General features: G+C 39.7%; 1 protein-coding gene across 3 annotated transcripts; it reads left to right on the top strand.

Annotated features, from left to right (window-relative positions):
* The first annotated feature begins 616 nt into the window (after nucleotides 1-616).
* rab15.S (RAB15, member RAS oncogene family S homeolog) lies at nucleotides 617-27278 on the top strand. 3 transcript variants are annotated; one of them, XM_018231921.2, is made up of 7 exons: nucleotides 627-1615; nucleotides 5094-5154; nucleotides 8588-8648; nucleotides 10733-10810; nucleotides 13137-13226; nucleotides 25054-25119; nucleotides 26893-27278. In XM_018231921.2, exons 1-7 carry the CDS (start codon nucleotides 1492-1494, stop codon nucleotides 27049-27051), a joined length of 639 nt encoding a protein of 212 aa, XP_018087410.1. In that variant the 5' UTR covers nucleotides 627-1491; the 3' UTR covers nucleotides 27052-27278. The 3 variants fall into 3 exon arrangements, with proteins under 3 accessions (XP_041430592.1, XP_018087410.1, XP_041430593.1); XM_041574659.1 differs by lacking the exon at nucleotides 627-1615 and adding an exon at nucleotides 4331-4357; XM_041574658.1 differs by lacking the exons at nucleotides 25054-25119; nucleotides 26893-27278 and adding an exon at nucleotides 17509-18500 and having other exon boundaries at nucleotides 617-1615.
* The last annotated feature ends 364 nt before the right edge of the window (nucleotides 27279-27642 follow it).

Below are 27642 nucleotides of genomic sequence, written 5' to 3'. Positions count from 1 at the left end.
TAATGCAAGTGTGAGTTAAAAACTTTTTACATATCAAATTATATAAAGTACAATTTTTTGTTTAATCAGTGTTTTACTTGTTTTGTTAATGAGGGGTTTACACCTATAGGGTTAGACACAAACTTGTGCCCTGACTATAAAATTGTAATCCCTATTAATATGATAATAATTCCCCAATGGAGCACCTACAAGGGGTGTGAAATGAAGATTGGCTGAACTAAAGCAGAGCAAATGAATTCAGAATTGATCTGACACACGGGGAAGAGTTAAGTGGCCATAGACGCAAAGATCCGATTTTCGGACCGTGTGTGGAGTGTCCCGGCATTTTTCGTCCCACGGAGATCGGTCGTTTGGTTGATCGGACAGGTTAAAAGATTCCTGTCGGCTGCCGATAATATCTCTGCGTGTATTGCCGATCTGACGATATCAGTGGGAGTCTCACCAGCTTTTTTCGGACATAACTTTCGTACAATTGCTGTCAGGGACAGAACATCGTCTGATCTGTTGTTTAACTACTTTATTTGATCGGAATAGTTAGTGGCAGGTCGGGAGATGGGGTAGTCCAGGGTCGGACTGGGCCGGTGGGGCACCGGGAAAAAACCTGGTGGGCCCTGCTGGCCCAGACCCGCTCCCTTCACTTCTGCCTTAGCTCCAGGATCCCGGTTGCGCCAGTATTTTACACCAATTTACCACCACTTTTACTACAACGAATGGTTGCTTTCCACTTTTGTGAATTCCCCCCATGTGTGGGGGCCCCTAAGGTGGCAAGTGGCAGAAGATGCCCCAGTCCGATGCTGCCCTGACACAAAGCCACAGAAGTGGTTGGGGGTTAATTTTTCATTGCTGGTAGCTAAAATCTCTCATCTGCCACTATAACAGTTCCCAGGATGTTGTTGGCACAGGAGTAACGAGTATAACCTGTTGTGTGTGAGTGAGAAAGGGAACTGTGTGGTGTAATGGAGCACTAGGTACTGAGAGGAATTTGGTTTATAAGAAGAGCCCAATATAGTTGTGTCCCTCCTTCCCCTGTGTCTCCTGACAGTTTCTCGGCTGAGGTGAATTTGCTGCCGGTTTCTCGGCTGAGGTGAATTTGGCGCCGGTTTATCGGCTGAGGTGAATTTGCCGCCGGTTTCTCGGCTGAGGTTAATTTGCCGCCGGTTTCTCGGCTGAGGTGAATTTGTTGCCGGTTTCTCGGCTGAGGTGAATTTGCTGCCGGTTTCTCGGCTGAGGTGAATTTGCTGCCGGACCAGTCTCTGCTGCATAAGGCGGAGTCAGTGAGTCTCCTCCCCCTGTCCAATCATTGTCACACGAACCTCCGCTGCATCTGGGCTTTTCTCACGGTCTGTCTGTGTGGGTCTCAGTTTGGGTCAGAGGGAGACAAAGGAGACGCAGCAGAAGATCGTGTGAGTAAGCGGAGAGCAGCCATGGTGTGACTCCTCCTCCTCCCGCTCTGCTCCCCGGCGGCTCTTTATTCCCAGCCTGACACTGACAATGGCTAAACAATACGATGTTCTGTTCCGGCTGCTCCTCATCGGGGACTCCGGGGTCGGCAAGACCTGTTTGTTGTGCAGATTCACCGACAATGAATTCCACCCTTCCCACATCTCCACTATAGGTAAGGAACAGACACGGTGCGCTCACTTGCTGCTGCTGCTGCTGCTGTGACCTCTGTGTAAACATCCCCTGCCCCTGTTGTTGGAAACACCAGTCTATTTAATAACCTGCTCATTTAAATGAGAACGTGAGAGCTCCTTGTTTACTCACATGTCTGACACATTCATTCCTGCATAGAATAAATAGAATTATTACTATTATATATAAATATATTACTGTGACTGATCCTCTACAGCTGCTCCCTGATATCCTCCTGCTATACCTGTGTGTATGTTTATATATATACACATATATGTGTGTGTGTGTATTTATATAATACACAAAAGCCATGAATATCCTGTAAATTATATCCTTATAAAAGGTGAGTAGTGATGTCATCAGTTATAAACGGTGAGTTCTGATGTCATCAGTTATAAACGGTGAGTTCTGATGTCATCAGTTATAAACGGTGAGTTCTGATGTCATTTCTGTCACATGACTCACTGAAACTTGTGTATTATAATAAATAAAGTATCCCCAGTCACGAAACTCCTCGGTGACTTATCACATCCTTGTATTTTACAAGAGGGGCTACTTTATTCACTATATAATGTTCAAAGATAAAGGGGCACACCAGGATTTTCAAAAAAGTTAAAATTCCATGTTTATTAATTGAATTTGAAAGAGCTGGCCAGCGTTTCGGTCTGACTCTTAAGACCTTTATCAAGACCGACTAAAACGTTGGCCGGTTCTTTTAAATGGACTTTTAACTTTTTTGAAAACCCTGGTGTGCCCCTTTATCTACGAACATTAAGGGGCAGATTTATCAAGGTTCAAATTTCGAAGTGATAAATACTTCGAAATTCGACCATCGAATGGCTTTACTTCGACTTCGAATATCGAAGTTTTTTTCACCGAATTTGACCGTTTTGCAGTCGAAGCAAAATCGTTCGATCGAACGATGAAATCTTTCGAATCGAACTTTCATCCATCGATCGAACAATTTTTCTTCGACTTCAAAAAACGTAGAAAAATGCTCTAGAGGGTTTGGCGAAGTATTCAAGTTGAAGTTTTTTTTAAAGAGACAGTACTTCGATTATCAAATGGTCAGATATTCGAACGATTTTACTTCGAATCGAAGTCGTAGTATCCTATTCAAGGGTCGAAGTATCCAAAAAAATGACTTTGAATTTTGAAGTTTTTTCTTCGAAAATTCCCTCAAATTCACTTCTACCCTTATAGCAGGAGGGTATCAGGGAGCAGCTGTAGAGGACCAGTCACATTAAAAAAAAAAAAAAAAAAAATATATATATATATGTATATATATATATGTATATATATATATATATATATATATATATATATATATATATATATACATATATATATATACATATATATATATAATAGTGATTATTCTATGCAGGAAAGAATCTGTCTGACAGTTGTTGCAGCAGATCTATCAGACATTCCAGTCTATCTTTGAACATTGGATAATACAGCTAATTAAGGAAGCATCAGGGTATATAAGATTTGACGAGCTCTCCATTCACCCGTTGAATCAAAAGAAGTAAATGTTTATTTCAGCATATTAAAATCATCCATTCCCTGACGCGTTTCGTATCCACCGATACGTTGTCATAGGTATTACATACACATGCGGCCAACGGCTTTTTAAACCGAAACTCCGGACAGGATCTCGGCAATTAAGTGAAAACAATCTGGGCATATTAACCCTTTTGCTGCAAATGGCATTTTAACAAGTGAAAGATCAACATTACTTCAATATTTTAACATTTGAAATAAATAAATAAATTCATTGCATTTTAGCACTGGCTTCTTGTCTCTAGAGACATTAGAGATAAGAAGCCAGTGCTAAAACGCAATGAATTTATATATTAAATATATGAGGTTTGGTGAATTTTATCCAGTCACAAACAAGGTTCTTTTCTTTCTCTTTCTTTTTTAAAACTCCAATAATACTCATTGAGCATACCTCCCAACTGTCCCTTTTTCGGAGGGACAGTCCCTCTTTTGACAGCTCAACCCGCAGTCCCTCATTTGTACTGGAAAGTCCCTCTTTTCTCTGCACTGAACAGCCAGAAAAAGAAACAAAGTTTCTCACTTAATTGGCTTTTAGCAGAGAGCCCAGAACAGCTAACAGGTGCAAATAAGATACTTTGTAACAATTTTGAGACACAAAAACACAGTTTAGATAAGGAGAAATATTTTCAAACTTTCATAACCTGCCAAATTTTGTAAAACAAACATGGTAATTAGGGGGTGTGGCCACAGAAAGAGGTGTGGTCAAAAAATTGCTGCGCTACATGCGAAAAAAAATTTTTTGTCCCTCTTTTTACTTCCAAAATGTTGGGAGGTATGCATTGAGTGGCTGGAGAGTCTGGGTATCTATACATATTAAGACGTAATTAATTTTTGTTTCTTCTTATAGCCAGAGATAACAGCCATTGGCAGCTGCCACAGTGATGGCTTTATTCCCAGAAGTGCCATGGCTGTTATACAGCAGATAAGAGACACTTTAGTAAATGATTATGTTTGTTCTGTTGAGCTCAAGAAATACCAAGAAATACCAAAAAAAATACTTTTAACTAAGTAAGGAGAATAAGAAGCAAGATAACTAATGGGGAAATATCCTCAAATTGTTTTTTATTCCATTGCAAATACCCTTGGCAGTTCAGCTAAGCAAGATATTATCAGATTAATGTTTTCCTTCCTTGTATGTCAGATCAGTAGGTCAGAAAAGGTAACTTTTGTCTCCCTCAACCTTCAATATTTTCCACTTATGTAGGTCCTTTCTGAGGCTCAGTTTCTAGAATTGCTTGTTACTATTTACATCGCAATTCATTATGATCTTTCTCAAGTTTCGATCATTGGACTCCACAGTGGAAATGTCTGCCTGGCAGAAATGTTGCGTCTTCTTGGTATAGCTACATTCTGCTTTGCTTCTCATATTAATAAACCTTCTAGAATGCTGGTAACTCCATCTTTTGACCGTGCGAGTGCCTGGGTAAATGCTGGCGACACCATGCTGTGACTTGTACAGTGTGTCCCAGGCTAAACTTTCAGCTTGTCAATAGCAGCAATGATCCAGGACTTCAAACTTGTCACAGGGGGTCACCATCTTGGAAAGTGTCTGTGACACTCACATGCTCAGTGGGCACAAAACATAATGTACAACATTTCTACCTACTTCTTTAGTTAGGCTTTAGTTCTCCTTTAAACATGAATTCAACACAATTTATGTATTCAATATTATTATTACAGTATCTTATTACAGGGAAAGGGGAAATGCTTTTTAAAAAATTGAATGATTTGATTAAAACGGAGTCTGTGGGAGACGGCCCTCCCGTAATTTGCAACTTTCTGGAAAAATATTATATTTTATTATGAAAGAGAAAAGGGAAATCTATTTTTTCTCAATCTGAATCATTCTGCATAATATGTACACTTTCAATCAACTTTTAATTCTTTAATTTCAGGAGTTGATTTCAAAATGAAGACAATAGAGGTTGATGGGATCAAAGTACGAATACAAATCTGGTAAGTATCTTCTTTTTTTTTTTTTTTAATAAAAAAAAAAAAAAAAAGGTTACAACACCTGGAAATTGCTCTACTTTAGTCTGGGGGAATGGAAATGGCTTTCCCTTAAACCGGATAAAAAACAAAAACCAACATGTTAATATGTTAAGTGTTTTCTTCTGGATGCCCTACAAGATGGTTCTTATAGGAAAATAAGGCCCTGCATTGTTAATTCCCAGTTATAAACAGACTAATCCCCCCTAATGCCTCTACCAATCAATTTGCTAAATGTCTAAAAGTATCTAAATGCATCCGCTTGTGTAAATTCCTGTAGTGTATTTGAAACAAGTGTCTGGGCGAATTTCCAGTAGTTTGGCCATGGCAAACCAGCAAGGACAAACAGTATTATGGTGGTTACATTGCTATTACTAGAAGCCAGTAAGGATTGTTATGTAGCCTGATGACCAAGGAGGCATGGTATGACATCATTGGGGCATGGTATGACATCATTGGGGCATGGTATGACATCATTGGGGGATGGTATGACATTATTGGGGCATGGTATGACATCATTGGGGCATGACAGCCAAACACAACTTTAAATAGCATTCGTCATACAAGGTACAATTTCCTGGGTTTCCTTATTGTATGTACAGTGAGATAGTCTAGCTCAGTGGTCCCCAACCAGAGACTTGTCATGTTGATCACACACCCATTGGATGTTGCTCCCAGAAGCTTTGAGGTAAGTGCTTTGTTTTAAATTCTTGGCTTGGAGGCAAGTTTTTGCCTTTAAAAAAACAGATATTTGGGCAAATAGAACCTCCTGTAGACTGCCAATCCCCATAGGGCTACCAAATAGCCAATCATATCATTTAATGGCACCTACAGGAACATTTTAAATGCTTGTGTTGCTCCCTAACTCTTTTTACATATGAATGCGGCTCACAAGTACAAAAGGTTGGGGACCCCCAGACTAGGTTAATGCAAGCACATAGAAGTTAAACCTCTGTACCTAGAATAGTACTGCTAGGAGAATTTAAGAGTATAGTGGCCCTTAAAGGGCAGTTGAAGCTGTGGCCTCATTAGAAGCGGGACCTCATCTCTCTTGAATCCTTAGATGTTGCAATAGAAACCAATGCCATAGTTGTCAGTCATCTTTAAGAGCAACAAAGCAATTTACTGTAATGAAAAGTCTTTACTATGAACTAATGGAGCACCATGGGTCTAAAGATTTCTTTCTAGTAAATAGCTGTGGATAAAAACTGTGGATAAATAGCTGTGGATGAATTTAGTAGAACAATTCTTAGTGCATTTAGGGCTCTATTTTCACCACCATTGTAAATTACTCCCAGCCACCCCCACATTTTGTACCTCTGGAGGGAAAATCTGCAGTAATACATTTCTTGATAGTTGAGTATACTAAGGGGCATATTTATCAAGGGTCGAATTTGAAAAACTTCGAAATTCAAAAAGACCAACCGAAATTAAGTTGAAGTTTTTTTTTTTTTGGCTGAATAGGATCGAATTCGAATTGAAGTTTTCCCCAAAAAAACCTTTACATTTTTCAAAGTCCACCAACTGACACCAAATAGATTCTAGGACGTCCCCCATAGGCTAAAACAGCAATTCAGCAGGATTTAGATGGCGAATGGTCAAAGTCTAATTTTTAACGAGACAGTACATGATAAATTTCTATGTTCAAATTTTTCGAAGTACACTAAAAATAGCTTCTTGAAATTCAAATTTTTTTAATTCAAAAATTCACCACGACCTTTGATAAATCTGCCCCTTATTTTATACTTCCATATGGATGCTTTTGTAGTTTCATGCTGGTGGTATCCAGGGTTGATTCTCACTGCCATGCCGCCTGATGTGGCTTCCGTGCTGCTGTCCCCTCCACCCCATGCTCAACTTTCGGGGGTTGTCCAGGGGGCTCTGTAATGCTAGTGCAGAGAGCACAATTGCACTCTCTTGCACACTAAAAGAGCCATACTTCCACTTATAAATTTAAATTCAGCTCGTAAAGTTACCAGGAGCGGCATTTTGCTGTCCTGGTAATTTGTGGGGCTCTACTCATTGGTGCAGCTCCCTTGGTGGTACCTAATGTTTTGGCTCTGCTTCCACTGTTCCAAAGCTATAAACCTGAACATTTTAAGGTGAAAAGGGATACTGTCATGGGAAAACGCGTCAGTTAATAGTGCTGCTCCAGCAGAATTCTGCACTGAAATCTGTTTCTCAAAAGCACAAACAGATTTTTTTATATTTAATTTTGAATTCTGACATGGGGCTAGACATATTGTCAGTTTCCCAGCTGCCCCCAGTCCTGTGACTTGTGCTCTGATAAACTTCAGTCACTCTTTACTGCTGTACTGCAAGTTGGAGTGATATCATCCCTCTCCAGCAGCCAAACAAAAGAACAATGGGAAGGTAACCAGATAACAGCTCCCTAACACAAGATAACAGCTGCCCGGTAGATCTAAGAACAGCACTCAATAGTAAAATCCAGGTCCCACTGAGACACATTCAGTTACATTGAGTAGGAGAAACAACAGGCTGCCAGAAAGCAGTTCCATCCTAAAGTGCTGGCTCTTTCTGAAAGCACATGACCAGGCAAAATGACCTGAGATGCACCTACACACCAATATTACAACTAAATACACTTGCTGGTTCAGGAATTACATTTTATATTGTAGAGTGAATTATTTGCAGTGTAATTTACAAATAAAAATGACATCATAAAAATCATGACAGAATCCCTTTAATATTAATGTTTTTTTTAATGTATACTGTCACACATAGTAACATATTAAGTTAGGTTGAAAAAAGATACTCGTCCATCAAGTTCAACCTTTTTATTAAACCATCCAATGTATAATACTTCCTCGTGTGCTACTTCTGTAACATTGCATTTCATGCATTTCATGCTCACTGCATATTTGCACAACATGTATTTTTATGGGTGAGATCCATCTGCCAGGCTGTTCAGTGACTGATTAATTTGTTATTTTAGTGTTCTGTGTTGCTGCTCAACCAATCTGCTGATCATTTAGCCCAACTGTGTTTTTTTTAATCCAGTTTCCGTGTATTGAGGCCTCGTTGTAAATATCCATTGGGTGTAGAAAATGCATTTAGATGGCACAACGGTCTAATTTCCTATCAAGCTTCTGTCTAGACATCGCACTGGGATGAGATGGGAAAAAAAGTATCAATCTTTCAGGCTCATCCAGTTCTTGTGCAAAGGAAGATATGATCTAAAGCCAAACGGCTTGGTATTACACTTTCTGAATCATCACATAGTGATCAAAAAACATCTTGGTTAGACTTGAAATAGCTCATGTAATTATAACCATGTTGCTCGATTGAACATCAGTGGGTTGATGTTAAATCAATAGCTACACTTGATTACTTTATTGCTAGATTTTGTAGCTGTCTAACCTTTTTTTTTTTTTTGCAGGGACACAGCTGGTCAAGAAAGATACCAGACAATTACCAAACAGTACTATAGAAGAGCACAGGTAAGCACACGTTTGTAGCTATGGATCTCTTTCTTTGTTCATCTACCGTGCCATAAGCTTTCAGAGAACAACCCATTTCTCAGGTTCCTCATTGCATCCGAGGAAGGGGTTGTTCCCTGAACGCTTGCTCCACGTTTCTGCTGCAATAAATGTTTTAAAGGCAAGAGATGAAGTAGGGTGGAGTGCTTCTTAACGAATTGAAATATAGTTGTTACTGTTGGCTTGGAAGTGGCCTGGGATTGAATGCACCCTAAGAACACAAGCAGGGCCAGGCCAGGTAGGCGCCCTAGGCAACCCCCCGCGCGCGTGCTTTCGTGTCCAGGTGTGACTGAGAGAGTTGAGAGCAATCAGAGAGCAGGGAGGGAGCAGGCCAGCGTCACCCCAAGATAAGGGGAGGGAACTGAGAGCAGAGAGAGAGCCGGCCGGCATGACTGACAGAAGAGGGAGGGAACTAGGAGGAGGGAGGGGGCCGGCCAACGCGACTCAGAGATGAGGGGAGGGAACAGAGAGGAGGGAGGGATTCGGCCAGCATGACTGACAGAGGAGAGAGCGAACAGAGATCAGGGAGGGAGCCGGCAAGCGCGACTCAGAGGGGCAAGAGAGGGGAAGGGGTGAGCGAGGGAGGGAACAGCGATGGAGAGGAGGTTCACAGGAGGGAAGGAAGACTGAGGAGTGCGGACTAGGGGTAGGCAAAGGACAATTTATAGAGGTAGATGCGCCCTAGGCAGCTGCCTCTTCTGCCTACCCCTATTTCCGGCCCTGAACACAAGAAATTGGTGCGCCGAAGATTAGAATAATTTCACCCTTATGCCAAAAGCTTCAAGCTTTCTAATGACAATGGCGAAAAGCAATGGCCTCAACTGTGGACATTTTGTTGACACTGAATTTCCCCATGAAAATCCTAGCTGTGTAAATGCTTCACCAACTGTGTAGAACAACACTTCTTTTAGTTATTTCCTATCTACTAAATAAGTAGTAACACTTGAAGGGTGGAAAACTACATCTATTTCAGTAAAATCCGCTACATACATATACACCTAAATGGGTATTACTGGATTTCCTGCCCTTCGTATTTGGTACCCCAGGTGACTGATATAACCAAGCAGGGTCGGAGTGGGCCGGCTGGACACGGGGGAAAAACCCGGTGGGCCCCGCCAGCCCAGATCCACACCCTGAGCTATCTTTTTCTGCAGCCGGCAAACATCCCAGCACAGTACGCTTGCGCGTTTACATGTACGCACATACGCGCAGCGCTGGGCGGTGCATGCAGGGGGGTCTGGCAGTGGAGGGGGCTATGCAACAGCAGCCCTGGTGGGCCCCAGGCCCCCCAGTCCAACCCTGTATACAAGGGGATATAGAGCACTTAGAACCTTAGCAGCATCTGTGTGATTGGGCAAAGTGAGTCAGTCAAAATAACTGAGATATAACTAGATAATGGGGTTCCTTCTGAGTATTCTCCTAGCAGTACAAGGAACCGATTGGTATCACAGATGAATCTTGCACAACAGCTCATGCTCTTATGATGCAGATAAAGTGCTTTGTGAATATGCAGAACACATGCACTGCTGGTGATGCCAATGGACAGATTTAGGGACATACGTTGGATCTTGAGGTGCTGAACACAAGATCAGGGAAACCCAACATTGTCCACAACCCATTCCATTAGATCATTCATCTGGGTAGTTAACATTACATGGATTTTCCATGGCAGTTTCCATAATTGTTGGGGGAGTAGAACCTGATGTAATACATTTTGTAAAACTTGAACTCACACCCCTGATCTACACTTCATAGCACATTGTTGGCAGTTCATCTTGGTTGTCACACCCTTGTTTATGGGAGACATTTTAATTGATAAAAACATAACATAGCTTTTTGTAAACTGTTGCATAGCAAAAACCCATTTTATTACTTTAACATGTCTAATTGAAGCTTGCTGAATAATCAGCCGGGTTCCATAAGCCATAACTGTTAAGCCAATGATGAAATATTTTGTATGTAAATTTGTGGGTGTTGTTTATGTTAATATAACATTTCCTGTTGCTCAAGTTCCTATTAATGATCAGTTTCTTTCTGCTTTGAAGGGTATATTCCTAGTCTATGATATAACAAGTGAACGTTCCTACCAGCATATCATGAAATGGGCAAGTGATGTAGATGAGGTAAGTAAAAAGTTTTGTAAGTGTGTGGATAATATACAGTATACTGTATGTTTGTAGAAGACAAATACAGAGATGTCTGGGACCATAAAGATATACATTCATAATGAGCATCGCATGGGGACTTGAATAATATTTCTTTTGTTTATTTCTTTTGAACTGTCGCCAAATATTCTTTGTATAGGTGTTTTTGCTTCCTCCTTTTTTGTCTCTCCAGCTGGAGGCTTTCTTTTTTGTTATAAAGTTAAGCAACTTATCAATATATATGGCAAATGGAATGGCCCCACTGGGTGTCTCATTTTTTTAATATGTTTGCATTATATGGACCTGCTTGTTCTGATGAGTTATACATATATCACACAATGGGGCAAATTCACTAAAGGACGAAGCACCTAACGCTAGCGTTAATTCGCTAGCGTAGCGCATTTTCGTTAATTCGCCGATTCACTAACGCTGGCGTAAATTCGCTACTGTTACCTCGCTTGGCGAATTTGCGCAACGGACTTAACTACGCAAATTTTTCTGAACGCTACCTTTTACACCAGACTTCCTTCGCCACCTCAGACCAGGCGAAGTGCAATAGAGTAGATAGGGATTGCTTCAAAAAAAAGTCCCTTTTTTTTTTTTGTATATATCTTTTTATTTTAATAAAGAAACAAGTTGCAAAATACAGGAAAAAGCGGTGACTGGACTACCCAGTCCGCATTGCATGTTCAGTGGTAAATAAGCAAATATTCCTGAGTATAACATGAAATCCGGAAAAAAATAAGTTCTTTCCATTGTAGCAAAACACAATGACAAGCAATGTGAAGTGCTATGAGAGAACGAAAGATGTGATACATATTACATAATACAAAACAAGCAACAACAATAAATAAAGTATAAACAAAACAAAACACAAAAAAAAAAAAAAAATTGCTGTCTGAAACAAAGAATAAGGAGAAAAAGAGAAAGCATGGGTGAGCTGTGGCGGAGAGTACAGTTGAACCCTCCGGGACTACAAAGACATTAGGAGATACGCCCGAAAAAATAAAAAACAATAATAAAAAAAAAAATTATTCGTTGCGGATGCCTCTATAGGCTAGCCAAGGATTCCAGACCTTATTATGGCGCTTCAGTTTACCCGTACGACAAAAAAGTCCCTTTTTTATGGGTGATAGGCTGAAAAAGATCAAAAATTTTTTTGGGGGCTACACTCCTTCCCCCCTACATTTCCTAACTCATGGCACCTTAACTATACAGTGGGCACATGTGTAGGGCAAAATAAACATTTTATTTGCTGTTTTGAAGGTTTCCCAGGCTTGTGTAGTGCTGCTACATATTCCTCCATTGTAACTTCAATTTGGCGCCGTATGCAAATTAAGCATCACTAGCGTAACTTTGCTTTGCTTGGCGAATTAACGCTAGCGCAACTTCGCAACCTTACGCTTCCCCTGAGCGCAACTTCGGATTTTAGTGAATTTGCATAGCGCTGGTGAAAATACGCCTGGCGAAGTGCGGCGAATCGGACGCTGGTGCAAATACGAATCTTAGTGAATTTGCCCCAATGTGTCAAACTGAGAGTCTTTTCAAGCTTGGGGGCTTTATCCATTTTTTATTCCCACGTCCATACCGTAACTCCAAACACTTAATTTAATCCAATAAGGAAAAAATGTTGAGTTATGTGCCTGTGAAAGATCTACTAAAATGTATCAGCAACTTTTTGCCTTACGTCTTCTACATGATATTCCATGAACGGTGACCCTATAAATGGAATTGTATGGACCTCCGTCTCCTATTAGCCCGTGCCCCAGGCAAGTCTAGTCAGTGTCGGTCTGGGATTCCAGGGGACTAGAAAACCTTATGCCGTGGGCCCACTTTCCAAACTATTATTCCTCCTCTCCTTACTCAACCTTTTTATTCTCCTAGTTGTTTATATCTACGTACTATATTCATCCATTATTAAGCATGTTTTTCCTTAAAGAAATATTAAATGACTAAATGGTTAGAAGCAAGAGGGCCCACTGTCACCTGGGTTTTCCTGATATCCCGGTGGGCCAGTCCGACACTGTGGTAGAAGGAAATGAAGCAACACACGGGTATTCTGCATCCATGTGCAATGATTCAGCTAAAATTAAATTTTCAAGGATGTTTCAATGTTACTTTTGTATTCGTCGAAATGTGTATTTTTGTTGCTTATATTGCCAGTGGCTGTTCGTAAAGTTTAACCATGTCTTAGGCTTTCTCCAGAATCCAGTAATATAATTCTTATGAATCTATAAGGTAATTTCTTCGCTATGGAGTCTCACTATGACATAATCTTCTCTTTTTTTTTTTTTTTGTTTTCCAGTATGCACCGGACGGAGTTCAGAAAATTTTAATTGGGAACAAAGCTGATGAAGAACAAAAACGACAGGTTGGAAAAAATCAGGGGTTAAAGGTATGGCATGTACGAAAATGTTTGTTGGTATTCTAGAACCTGCCTCCTACTATTGCTATTTTATTTATGTGCATTGTTATAAGGTAAGTCCTCTTGAGATAATACAGTGATCCATTTGGATTTGCCCTACAAAGAACCTCCCCCGTATGCCAGTCTTCCCTCAACACTTATCCACGTACAGATACATTTAGGCATTCTTGGGGCATTAAACCCAACCCAGAAGAACTTCTCATACCTTTGTTCCTAAAACAGAAAACAGTGATGTTCTGCATAATGTTGCTCTGTGTTGCCTGATCCATCCATAATAGAGCTTTTATTCACTGTATTGCCTGCTAATGGGTTGTTCTTCAACAGTGATGAAATGTGGACCCAGTTGAGAAGCTGGCCTTCCATTAGTAGTTCAAAGTGGGTTGATGGGTCTGTTAGGGGAGAGCTTGATTACATTTATTTCATTGATATCATTACAGTCCAGAAACCCTCAAGCAACATTTCTCCTTTGGTGCAATGAAGGTCCAAGGTCTCTGTACCTGGGTGCCTACTGCTGGGAAATTGCCCCTAACTCTTTACTTACCCCTCATTGCTGATTCAGCGCATCAGAGTTCACGGGCACCATCTTCTTCTCTTCGGTAATCTTCGTGAAGTAAGCGCTGTATCGACGCATGCGCAGTTGGAGCAGTCTTCTGGTTTTTGACAACTGGGCATGCGCCAAAAGTGACGGAAATTGCTTAAGAGCCGGAAGAAGACTCGAAGATTACTAAAGAGAAGAAAATGGCGCCCTTGAACTACAATGTGCTGAATCTGCAACGTGGAGTAAGTAAAGAGTTAGGGGCATTTACCAACGGTAACACCTAGGCGGGGGGGGAGCAGGGAGGGGGTTCTATGTAGGGTAGAGGGTTAGGGGATTTTAATATAAATAGTTTGGTTCTCCTTTAAACAAGCATTGGTGGATGCAGTTGCTATGGCAACAGTCTTTGAATTACCTTCAGGGGATAGACAATCCTCTAACTTCTTCACCCTACAGTAAAAGAAAAATCTCAATCTCTTGGGACAATGGACAGACGAGGAGACATCATTAGCTTTATACCAATAGAAGGAAAACTGCTTCAGTTGTTTTGTTTTTCCAAAATGGCCGAGCGCTTGCCCTACGCACAACCTCATAAAGTCTCTGCACATTTGCCTCTATCCTGTGCCATTTACGTCAAAGCTTTCCCATGGGAAGCACTGATATTTGTGATTGCAGAGTTATATTGTCTGTAACCACAGGAGCACAAAGCTAAGGTTAATTAACCTGAAGATTTTCTCATGTCAATGAAGAGCTTTCTAGAAAGATATACACTTAAATGATATTAAGGTTTATGTCACCATGCAACCAATAGAGGCACATACACTCAGTAAATTGTCATCACTGCTGAACAGCTTTGCTGCTGACATCTTAAGTGATTTAGTGACCCACAGTGCATGGCCTTTAAGGTCATTAGCGGCAGTAAATTGAATACTCATTACAGTATACATCTGGGTATTCTGAACTCTAAGGTTAGCGTCAAAACAGGAATCACCAACCACCCTTTCAAATTTGATGACCCCATCATTAAAAAAAAAAAAAGCCACGGATTAAATGTATTAACAGCTAAACTATGTTGGAAGGTTCTACAACATGTTAAAGTGATATTATTCCTAATTGTTAATTTTGCATTGTCCTTTTTTTTCCTGTTAGGGTTAGGGCATACGCTAAGATTCGGGAAGATTTAGTTGCCCAGCAACTAATCTCAAAATACTTTGGTTTGTGCTACTGCCACAAAAAAGTATCTATGGTACCACTCAACAAATAAATATTAAATGAGTAAACATACAAAAATGTATAATAGAAGAAATAATAAGGAGAAAAACACTCACAGTTCACCTCAGTCCCAAGGTGCAAAAACCAAAAAACACTGTATCCAAAGGCTGTGAGGGTCTCCAAAAATAAAGAAACAAATGTAAAAAGTAGAAAAATTTATTAGGACATGAAGACCTAACGCGTTTCGTGCCTATAGGGGCACTTACTCATAGCCTATGAGTAAGTGCCCCTATAGGCACGAAACGCGTTAGGTCTTCATGTCCTAATAAATTGTTCTACTTTTTACATTTGTTTCTTTATTTTTGGAGACCCTCACACCCTTTGGATACAGCAACTAATCTCCCCTTCTTCGGTCGACTAATCTCCCTGAAAAGCCTTCCCACTGGCTAGAATCAAAATTGCCGGCGATCAGATCTTAACGAAGGGTAAACGGGCCGCATCAACACACAGATGCGCCCACGATCCAAATCCATTTTTAACCCTGCCCGTTCGACGTCTGGCTGACTTTCGTACAGATATCAATCGGGGAAGCCTGTTGGAGGGCCCCATACTCAGGCCAATAAGCTGCCGACTCGGTCTGTCGGCAGCTTTTATCGGCCAGTGTATGGCCACCTTTAGCCAAATCGGGTTCAATCACAGGATAATACTATGGACCTTTGGACCCAATGATTCAGTCCTCACCCAATTGAATCCAGAGGGCCCCATACATAGGCCTGTGGCCACCTTTACTTAGCAAGTACGGGTATGGGATCCGTTATTCGGAAACCCGTTATCCAGAAAGCTCCGAATTACGGAAAGGCCGCCTCCTATAGTCTACATTTTATCCAAATAATCCAGATTTTTAAAAATGATTTCCTTTTTCTGTGTAATAATAAAACAGTCGCTTGTACTTGATCCCAACTAAGATATAATTAATCCTTATTGGAAGCAAAACCAGCCTTTTGGGTTTGTTTAATGTTTACATGATTTTTCTGTAGACTTAAAGTATGAAGATCCAAATTACAGAAAGATCTGTTATCCAGAAAACCCCAGGTCCCAAGAATTCTGGATAACAGGTCCCATACCTGTAGAACCATAGCACATATCTATTTTCTAAGTCCATAATTGGTCAGTGGTGTGGTTGGGCTACAAATCACTGTAAAGTGGTTTTAAATGACGACTAACCAAAAAGTCACAATAAAGAGTCACATAAAATTGTTTTCTCCATTGTGTCAATCTGTACACGGTTTCTTTTTTCTTTCTTGAAATAGAAAAGTGTAATGGCCGCATGGGGCTATGAGCCGTTTGTACTCCTTTTCCTTTTTTGGAAGGAAAAATTGATTTTCTTCTTCTCGCACCTATACTTTTGTCAGTTAAGTAGTTTCACATACAAGGTATATCTATATTAATTAATGTTATCGTTTAGGGGATTATATTCAAATAATAAGATTACTGCATTCAAGGTATTTAAAGAGGAAGTTAAGGTACAATTACATCCAAGGTATAATATGTCACTCGGGAACATGAAAGCATGCATATTACCTTTAAATTGCTTTGTGTAACCCATTGTAATAGCAGATTGCTGCAAAATATGTTGGCGCTATATAAATAAATGTTAATAATAGCTGCAAAAGGTCACGTATTTTCTTGTAATGTGCCTAAGATGACACATTTAAAGTTCAAATATTCGGAATTATATTTAGATTAAAGAAGACTAAACAAAATTGGTTCTGTGCAGTTAATGGTTGGGACAGGCTTTGCGATTTTCTGGTTGAATTAAATGTCATGAATCTCAAGGACGGACACATCTTTAGGGTAGGGGCACACGGCGCGATTTCGCCGCGATTCTGCGCTAAGCGAGTTGTCGCTGCGTTTTTTAAGCCGAAATAGCTTTGCTAACTTTGGCGCTGGCGTCAATGCAAATCGCGGCGAAATCGCTGCGCTAATTCACACGCGGCGATTCGTTTTCTATTGTCGTCCGAAGTTGCCTCGCTGGGCGTTTCCGGGCGACAGTAGAAAAAGAATCGCCGCGTGTGAATTAGCGCAGCGATTTCGCCGCGATTTGCATTGACGCCAGCGCCAAAGTTAGCAAAGCTATTTCGGCTTAAAAAACGCAGCGACAACTCGCCCAGCGCAGAATCGCGGCGAAATCGCGCCGTGTGCCCCTAGCCTTAGATGGGTATATACTGGCAGATAAAGTCACCCGGTTTGGGTAATTTGTCACTAAATTGTCAAACATCCGTCTCTGTTCCTAAAAACAAAAAACATTTTACTATTTTAGTTAAAAATCATTTATTATTGTAAATATATAGGGGGATAGTCCGAATTTATCTCAATATTTTCCAACCAACCAAATCCGCAAGGGTTTTTTTGGGCTAATTTATTAATACACTTTTCCGAAAACTTGCTGGAAAAAATCCAAAAAAATAAAAAAAGTGAAAAATTCGATTTTCAATATTTTTTCAGATTTTTCATCCGATTTTCAAGATTTTTTCATCCGTAAACTTAGAATCTTTGCCGAAAACTTCAGGCTATTGCCAAAAACCCAGCGCACATCAAAAAATCATTGGGACCACTCCCATTGACTTATATGCAACAATTAAAGCTGCACGGTCCTACAGTGATTGATAATAGTTCATAGGGTGTTAATTGTAAGCATCTCATAATGCTAAACAAAATTGTATTGGCTTTATCACTTTCTCACCCTGTAACAACTATGACCTGGGTGTAGAAACCCCAGGTTAGACGCTTCAGCGTAAATCACAATGAAAGAAAGCCGCCAGAGGACGGGAAAACACTCGCCCGACGAGTCAAGTGGTCCGGGTGCATCACAATATGAAGAAGATACGTACATGCCTATGAGTACGAATCGTTCAGGATGTAATGGTTTTAACCTGTTGAAATAAAAAGCTGAATTTTACCTAAAGAGAGGTCTCCGGAGTGCTTGCTGATCTTCTTCATATTCTATGCAACCTCGACAAGTCTTAGATGCTGGATTTTCTGATTCTGACTTTTCTATCCTCTGGGTTTAATAAATTCCCCAAAAAAATCGTGATTTTTTAAAAGTACAATTTTATATTAAAAAAATCACAAATTTTTCATGATTTTTGCATTCATAGTTTAGTAAATAACCCCCATAGTGTGTTGGCTCATGTAAATGATCTTATTTCAAAGGGATATGCTGGCCCCTGCATCTGATTTAGCCAAATTGCCGACGGAAGACCAGACTCATGACCATTTCAGTTTACAATATTTTCCACCAAATTAACTCGTAATCTGATTATTTGGCTTAATCATTGTGTGCACCCAGTTTTAAGAATTTATTCCGCGTCTCTAGCATTTATTAGCACTTCAGCTTCATTGTTTAAAAAAAAATATATAGATTATCCAAACTATGACTCACATGCATTAAAGGATAAGTAAACCTTAAAAATAAGTGAATTTAAAATGATGAGGGTGATATTCTGAGCACTTTTGCCATTTACATTTATTATTTATTTTGTTTTTATTCCAAGATATGAAGGGATACATTTACTGTTAATATGAATAGGTTTTGTTACAACAGCGCCACCTGCTGGTCAGTTTCCCACCAGGCTGCCAAGTAGTCAAGGAAGTTGTCAGGAGAAAGAAAGAGGCTGATGTTCTTCTGCTTAGGAATAAAATTAGAAACTTTTCTCACATCTTTCCTAAGCAGAAGAACATCAGCCTCTTTCTTTCTCCTGACAACTTCCTTGACTACTTGGTGGTCAGACTGGTGGGAAACTGACCAGCAGGTGGCGCTGTTGTAACACACTTCATTCATATTAACAGTACATGTATCCCTTAATATCTTGAAATAAAAACTAAATAAATAATAAATGTGCATTGCAAAATTTCTTAGAATAGCACCCCCGTCAATTTTAAATTCACTTATTTTAAAGGTTTACTTATCCTTTAAAATAAGACTAAACTTTATTTTATCTAAATGTCTTCTAGATTTATCCTATGATCCTAGATGAGATGATGTATACTTATGGTGTACTCAAAACTGACTGCTTTTTTTGTGTTTGATGCAAATGTAGGCCCTATAAGAACATTGCTAAGTGATATTTCATTTTGGTTGAGCTGACGACGTGGACAGTTATTCTCCATTTCATAATTGTTATCCTTTATTATATGTGTGTGAACTAAAATATCGTTCCACTGAGCAATTAATTCTGCCTTTATATGTAAAATGAAATAAAAACAGGTAAATGTTGATGTTATGAATAAAGTGTTACGATTCTACAATGTCTGTGATGTTGATGGTCCTGGAGTTATGTGCAAATGTTAGCATTGTCTGAAATCTAAAATCGAAATTAAAGGGATACAAATATATATATATATCTACATATGCATTCAACGATGTATCTTGGTGTTCAGTGAATACATTCTCAAAAGCAAACATTATAGGGGCCTCTTGTGTAATACCCAAAAAGGCTAAACTTTGCTCAGAATTCACCAAAATATGACTGGTAACTGACAACAGATTTGCACCAAATAATAAATTGTTTCCATTTTATCTTTTTATTTGTAAATTTGATGGGATTTTGTAGGCGTGTGTTGTTAACTGCCTTCTTTTTGATGGCCAGAGAAAAAAAACAGAGTTGTGTAATCTATTGTGGTTCCACCAGCTTTGACCACACATTTTGGTATCTATGTTAAATCAGCCCAAGGGGCAAATTCACTAAGATTCGTAGTTGCGCCAGGCGTAACTTTGCCGCACTTCGCCAGGCGTAGTTTCGCCAGCGCTTCGCAAATTCACTAAAATCCAAAGTTGCGCTCAGAGGTAGCGTAAGGTTGTGAAGTTGCGCTAGCGTTGATTCGCTAAGTGAAGCAAAGTTACGCTAGTGATGGTTAATTTGCATACGGCGCCAAATTCAAATTTCAATGGAGGAATATGTAGCAGCACTACACAAGCCTGGGAAACCTTCAAAACATCAAATAAAATGTTTATTTTGCCCTACACATGTGCCCACTGTATAGTTAAGTTGCCATGAGTTAGGAAATGTAGGGGGGAAGGAGGGGAGCCCCAAAATTTTTTCGATCTTTTTCAGCCTATCACCCATAATATAGAAACAATGCCAGCGTTTTTTGGGACTTAGAAAAAATTGTAACTTTTTTTGAAGAAATCCTTATCTACTCTATTGCGCTTCGCCTGGTCTGAGGTGGCGAAGGAAGTCTGGCGTAAAAGGTAGCATTCAGTACAATGCGTGCGTTAGTGAGTTTGCGTAGTTACGTCCGTTGCGCAAATTCACCAGGCGTAAGGGTGCGACGTTACGCCAGATTTTGCGAAGTAACAAAAATGACCAACGCTAGCGAATTGACGCTAGCGTTAGGCGCTTCGGCGCATAGTGAATTTACCCCCATGTGTTAGAGTCTCTATATCCACACTGGTTTCCAGCTAATTTGATATCAACCGTATAGATGTGTGTCGTATATAGTGTAGCTTGAGCACTGAAACCAGAGTATGCACAGTATTGCATCCCGGCCTGGATTAGTGAATTATTGATTGATATATTACTTCTTGCTCTGGATTTTAGAATCTGTACAATCATTTTTATGCATTACTGGTCTACTGATTGAAGCGAGATTGTTGAGGCTAAGGGGCACATTTACCTAGGGACGAAAATCGAGGGTTAATTAACCCTCGATATTCGACCGTTGAAGTAAAATCCTTTGACTTCGAATATCGATTTTTTTAAAGAGACAGTACTTCCACTATCGAATAGTCGAACGATCTTTATTTCGAATCGTTCGATTCGAAGTAGCCCATTCGATGGTCGAAGTAGCCAAAAAAAACATTCGAAATTCAAACTATTTTTCCTCTATTCCTTCACTCGAGCTAAGTAAATGGGCCCCTAAATGTTGAGTAAAAGACCTAAAGGTGGTAGACGGAGTAATGGGAATAGTTATCACTTAAAGCCTTCAAATTCCTACATCATTTACTTTCCTAAAACATCACAAACACTTGTATCCAATGCTCTATAATGATATGTAACTGGAGGCATAACATTTTCATTAAAATCTTCATAAAAAAATGAAGCAACTGTGGCTTTGGATTCTATCTCGATCATGTGGCCAATTCTCACTGCAGTGGGTTGAAAGGCCTTTCTCTTCCATAGACAGGACATTTGAGACTTGTCATTAAGACTATTGGTATACAGAATATTTTTCTCAAGGAAGAGTCACTGGGGTAAATTTATCACTGGGGTGAAGTTCCGCCACTAGAGTGAAATTCCGCAGCTCTCAATTCATTTCTATGGGATTTTGAAAGGCGTATTTCTCAATGGGTGAAAGTGAAAGTTCACCCTTTGATAAATACGCCTATAAAAATCCCATAGAAATGAATGGAGAGTGGCGGAATTTCACTCTAGTGGCGGAACTTCACTATTAACTTCACTCTTTGATAAATATACCCCATAGAGTCAATGGATGTGAATTCTCTTGAGTACATTCTGTGGTAATGGCACATGCATAAAACATAATTTGAAGAATTAAAACGGACATACACAACACTGTCCATTGGATTGGTGACACCCAGATGGCAAATTTCATGCTAATTGGATAATGTTTGGTGCTGATTGGATTGATAGGAACCAATCTGAGACCTTTCTTGTGTTTTCTCAATTCAGCTAACATGCTGAAAAATCAGAAGATGACATGGGGTCGTTTTTATTCGTAGCTTGAATGTGAAAACACTTGAGAACATTTTTCTTAAACTGAGCAAAGTTTCTGTAGCCTCTGGTAGTAAAGCAACTCTTGAGAATTCTTGAGACAACATGTTGAGGTTCTCAAGTTATTGGATTGATAGAATGTTTTACATTCAAAGAAAGCTTATATGTGTCCTTTAGATTGAATGCATGGAATTAAGTAAATTAACCTATGTTTACCGTATATACTCGTGTATAAGCCGACCCGTGTATAAGCCGAGGTACCTAATTTTACCTACAAAAACTGGGAAAACTTATTGACTCGCGTATAAGCCTAGGGTGAGAAATAAAGCTAAAGACTCTCTGTGTCTCACTTCTGTGTGCTGTGCTCACTGAAACAACACTTCAGTGACAGCTCTCAGAGTCATGTGACTCCCCTCCCCCTCCTCACCTGCAGGTCCTGTACAGAGATCTCCATGTTGGTGAGGTACAGGTAAGGGACTCCACTGCCGGCTCCCTTAAGTATGCTTAAGTATGCTTAAAGCGATTCTGACACGTTCCTATAAAAATCATAGGAACGTGTCAGTATGAAGAAAATGCTGCACATAAAATATTTCTGCAATATTATGCTGCACATACCATACACTGACGCAGGGCTGGGGGCGGAGCGATCCTTATATGGAAGGATCGCTCCGCCCCCAGCCCTGCGTCAGTGAAGCAACCCGGAAGATCAGTCAGTGCAGGAACGATTCGGCTGAGAAAGGTGCGCAGGGCTGGGGGCGGATTTGCGGGGGGGGCCTTTGCAGGAAATATTTTACCGGTATGTGCTCAGCCTATGGAAGGATCGCTCCGCCCCCAGCCCTGCGTCAGTGAAGCAACCCGGAAGATCAGTCAGTGCAGGAACCGATTCGGCTGAGAAAGGTGCGCAGGGCTGGGGGCGGATTTGCGGGGGGGGGCCTTTGCAGGAAATATTTTACCGGTATGTGCAGCATAATATTGCAGAAATATTTTATGTGCAGCATTTTCTTCATACTGACACGTTCCTATGATTTTTATAGTAACGTGTCAGAATCGCTTTAAGCATACTTCCGGGGTTCTGCAGGTCAGAAGCTGCCGGTTGGAAGCGCATCAGTAACTGACCCGCGTATAAGCCGAGGCAGCGTTTTTCAGCTTGTTTTGGGTGCTGAAAAACTCGGCTTATACGCGAGTATATACGGTAAACTAAATCAGGGGAGCCCAAAAAGGTAGATCAGGATCTAGCAGTAGACCTTTAGCTGGTGATCAGTAGACCTCAAGACACTCCTATTTCATTCAGATATTTATTACATTAAGGTTACATAATAAATAGATGTTTAAATAGAACACTATACATTTTTATTCTCATGAATCAATATTTAAGTAATATTTCCCATGGAACAGAATGCTAACACTGCTTTTATGGATGTAGATCATAATGGGACTATCACTAGGGGTCATATTTATCAAGGGTCGAATTTGAAAAACTTCGAAATACGAATTCAAAGAGACCAAGTTGAAGTTTTTTTTGGCCACATAGGTCCTTTTTCGATCGAATCGGTCCATATTCGGCCGAATTTGAATCGTATGAATTGAAGTAATAAATAGCGCATTCAATCGAATTTGAATCTAAGTTTTTCCCAAAAAAAACCTTACATTTTTCAAAGTCCACCAAACTCCAAATAGGTTCTAGGAGGTCCCCCATAAGCTAAAACAGTAATGGCGAATGGTTGAAGTCGAATTTTTAAAGAGACAATTTTTTTCAAATTCAAATCGAATTTAGACTATTCCCTAGTCGAAGTACGCAAAAAATAGCTAAATCGAATTTGAAAATTCACCTTGACCATTGATAAATCTGCCCCTAGAAGTAGACTCCGCATTAGTAAAGTATGGGCACTCCTGCACTAAATGGTGGTCACAGAAAAAAGCAAAAAACAAAAAAGCCAGTGCCATAGTATGTATTGTGGGGGTCGTCTGTCAGTCCAGAACTGCACTACCAGCATGTTTACCTATTGGACTGGTCCCCTGGACCTGTGTTAGCCATCCACATGTGATACCTGGCTGATTATACCAAAGGACGTGATCATCCTTTGGGATAATCTTAAAATTATCTTTTGCCAGATCTAAAAAAATAAAATACAAAAAGCAAAATAAATTTTTACAAATTTTGATTCTTGACCTGATGTCTATCCATTTGTTTTATTTTTTCATGGATATACACTATCCTATCCCCATAGATCTTTTATAAATTGTTACAATATAATGACTGAGCAAACTAATGCTGCAGACGAGTGACATCTTGACATTAAAGGCATCTATAATCTATATAGGTTTTAAAAAAGTTTAAATTCAGTTTCTATATGAATGTGTGTAAATCTGTTGATCGTTACCAGTTGCTATCAGAACCAGAGCTTATGCCAAGGCTTCTGACTTGTGAATCAGAATTTTATTCCATTAAATAACACCGGACAGAGGGTCTGTCATTCTGAACACTAAGAAAACTCTTCTGCGTATGTAGATATATATATATTAACCCTTTATTTTATTTTACAGGCAATGTTCAAACATTGAACAGCATATTGATTGGACCATGAACTAAAGGAGGAAATGTATGTACGCACAGATAAGTATTTGACATTTTGATAAGCAGTTTTTAGCTTTTATTGTGTAAAATGAACCGTGATTCCTGGTTTGTCTTTCAACGCCAACTTAAGTCCGTTATCCAAAACGTCAGCAGGCTAGAACCACAGTTTAAAGGGACACTGGTAAGGGTCTGACCACACGAGCAGATTAGGGGAGATTAGTCACCCCAGTGACAAATCTCCTCTTCTTCAGGGGGCCAATCTCCCCGAACTGCCTTCCCCCTGCCCTTCGTTTTCCGAAATCACCTGAAGTTGCATCACGAGGATTGACCTTTTCATCAGCCTCATTTAGAACACAAATGACATATATAAAACAATCTTAGCCTCTTAATGGAAATGTTTACATGCCAGAAACCCTCCATAAATTGACATCACATTTCAGGGTGACCAATTTCTTCCATTCCTCTAGTATTATAGACTATATTTACTACAATACAATTCACTTCTAAAGCTCTGGCTTCTTGGTTCAAAAATAGGCATGAACCGTGTATGATCAAGTACATAAATTGACCTTAAACTCCTTAATCTAATATAAATAATTAAAACCCCGTTGTATGGTTTAGAAGAATTTGTAGAAGATTTGTTTGGCCTGTGAAATATGGAAAGCAAATCTACTACATCATAATCTTTGTAGCATTACTGTATGTATTCTTGTATGTTAATGACTTATTTTCTTCCATCAGCTCGCAGAGGAGTATGGGATGGACTTCTTTGAGACAAGTGCCTGCACTAATTACAATATAAAGGAGGTAAATAAAACTAGAATAGTAGCTGTGTGCTGACATAATGGTCCATGGGGTACTTGGAAGCAGGGCCGCCATTAGGAATCACAAACCTTAAAGGAAAACAATACCCCCCAAACAATGTAGGTCTCTATACAAAGATATTGTATAAAACAACTCATATGTAAAATCCTGCTTCATATAAATAAACCATTTTCATAATAATATACTTTTCTAGTAGTATGTGCCATTGGGTAATCATAAATAGAAAATTGCCATTTTAAAAAATAAGGACCGCCCCCTGGGATCGTATGATTCACTGTACTCAAAAAAATACCAACAAACCATACTTGTTAAGTCACATGAGCCAATTAACAGACAGAGTTCTGTCTTTTGCTTCCACACTTCCTGTTACAGTTAGAGCTGCAGTATTTCTGGTCAGGTGATCTCTTCCTGTTACAGTTAGAGCTGCAGTATTTCTGGTCAGGTGATCTCTTCCTGTTACAGTTAGCGCTGCAGTATTTCTGGTCAGGTGATCTTTTCCTGTTACAGTTAGAGCTGCAGTATTTCTGGTCAGGTGATCTCTTCCTGTTACAGTTAGAGCTGCAGTATTTCTGGTCATGTGATCTCTTCCTGTTACAGTTAGAGCTGCAGTATTTCTGGTCAGGTGATCTCTTCCTGTTACAGTTAGAGCTGCAGTATTTCTGGTCAGGTGATCTCTGAGGCAACACAGAGACCATCACGAAATGGTGGCTCAAGGCAAGAGATGTAAAAGGGCAATATTTACTTAAATATATATTCCAGTTTGGTAAGATTCTTTAATATGCCACTTAATATGATATGAACTATCTGTTGCTTAAGTGTTCATTTTGGGGGTATAGTTTTCCTTTAAATGCATGTTCCTAACAACCTCAATGCTAACACCTCTATCAAACCATAAAGCTTTAGCTTTGCTACATCTTTCCTTGCTTACTAGGGGAATATACTGACATGTATATTTGCTAAGCAGCATTTTAAAGACATTCCATTTTCCTTTTAGGTATAACCATGAGAAATGTCTTTCTCATTTAATATATGGCAGAGATGACCTTATACTGTGAAACGCTGCAGTCTAAAATTGTGTGTCTTAATTGGAGATGTCTATTTAACATAATGTCAAAGGAGACATGTTATGATCACTATTCCCTAAATGCTCACCCTTGCAAATGCTAGAGATGAGTTCAGTATTTTTAGTTATTACCAGATCCAAAGAGCTTCTTTACTAGTAGGTTCCTGGATGTACCTAAAATAAAAAGTTGTCATTTATTATATATGCAAACATGTGTATGTATAAATATTCACCTTTATGAATTTAATTTAGTATTGCAATACTATAAACCAGCCACTAGAGCAGTGATCCCCAACCAGTAGCTCGTGAGTAACATGTTGCTCTCCAACCCCTTGGATGTTGCTCCCAGTGGCCTCAAAGCAGGAGATTATTTTTGAATTCCAGGCTTGGAGGCAAGTTTTGGTTGGATAAAAACCAGGTGTACTGCCAAACAGAGTCTCAATGTAGGTTGACAATCCACATAGGGGCTACTAAATGGCCAATCACAGCCCTTATTTGGCACCCAGGAACATTTTTCTTGCTAGTGTTGCTCCCTAACTCCTTTTTCTTCTGAATGTTGCTCACGGGTGAAAAAGGTTGGGGATCCCTGCACTAGAGTGAGCAGGTTTGTTTCAGGATTTAAATTAGTTTCTTCATTACATTATAATAAAGTTCTTTCTTTTTTTTCTTTTTTTTTTTTTTACAAACTATAGTCTTTCACTCGTCTGACAGAGCTGGTCCTGATGGCTCACAAGAGGGAGCTGGAGGGTTTGCGAATGTCTTCTGCTGATGAACTGAATCTCGCTGAACTTGAAAACGATGGCAGTAAATCAAATGGAATGGAAAACTCCTCGAAATCCTGTTGGTGCTAGAAAATGTGTAAAAATTCACCAGAAAGAGGCGTATGTTTTTTTGAGTGCATTACCTGGGCAGCCGGAAATGTGGATGGACCACTCTTGGAAATCTTGCTACTGTTATAATATTAACGCATCTTTTAAAGCAACAGAGAGAAAAAAATGTGACAACAGAACAGGAATGTATGTTAGAGATTTGGCATAACCATTTGCACTTTACCAAAAACAGCCATCCTTATTCTGTATGCTCCTGGCCTTGTTTGTGTTTCCTTCAGCCACGATCTGAATCTCAAGCACATATTTATTTTAAACAAAAAGTACAAGTTATGGGTGTCTGCAAGAGGGGGCAGTTGTTTCATCCTGACTTCCAAAAAATTGAGATTCCCAACAATGTTTTTTTTATATTCCCACCTCAAGGCAAGCCTTCATCAACTTTTACTCACACAGTGATATCGGAAGGGACAAAAAGAGGATTTAAAGGGATACCCTAAGTGTCAGTAATAAAGTTAATAGGTAGGCAGCAGCTTACCTGTAGAATTTGCAGGGGATTGGCTGAGCGATTAACATGCAGACAGTAGGGAGTGTTCATCATTGGCTGTTAACCATGTT

The sequence above is a fragment of the Xenopus laevis genome, chromosome 8S, assembly GCF_017654675.1.
Source record: "Xenopus laevis strain J_2021 chromosome 8S, Xenopus_laevis_v10.1, whole genome shotgun sequence".
Classification (NCBI taxonomy): Eukaryota; Metazoa; Chordata; class Amphibia; order Anura; family Pipidae; genus Xenopus; species Xenopus laevis.
Note: the sequence above shows the minus strand (reverse complement) of the source record. Positions and strands in the feature narration are given on the sequence as shown.

Coding starts and splice junctions, on each gene's coding strand:
- rab15.S (XM_018231921.2), top strand. CDS start 1,492: ATGGCTAAACAATACGATGTTCTGTTCCGGCTGCTCCTCATCGGGGAC. Junction 1,616..5,093: donor TTCCCACATCTCCACTATAG/GTAAGGAACAGA, acceptor CTTTAATTTCAG/GAGTTGATTTCAAAATGAAG. Junction 8,649..10,732: donor AGTACTATAGAAGAGCACAG/GTAAGCACACGT, acceptor TCTGCTTTGAAG/GGTATATTCCTAGTCTATGA.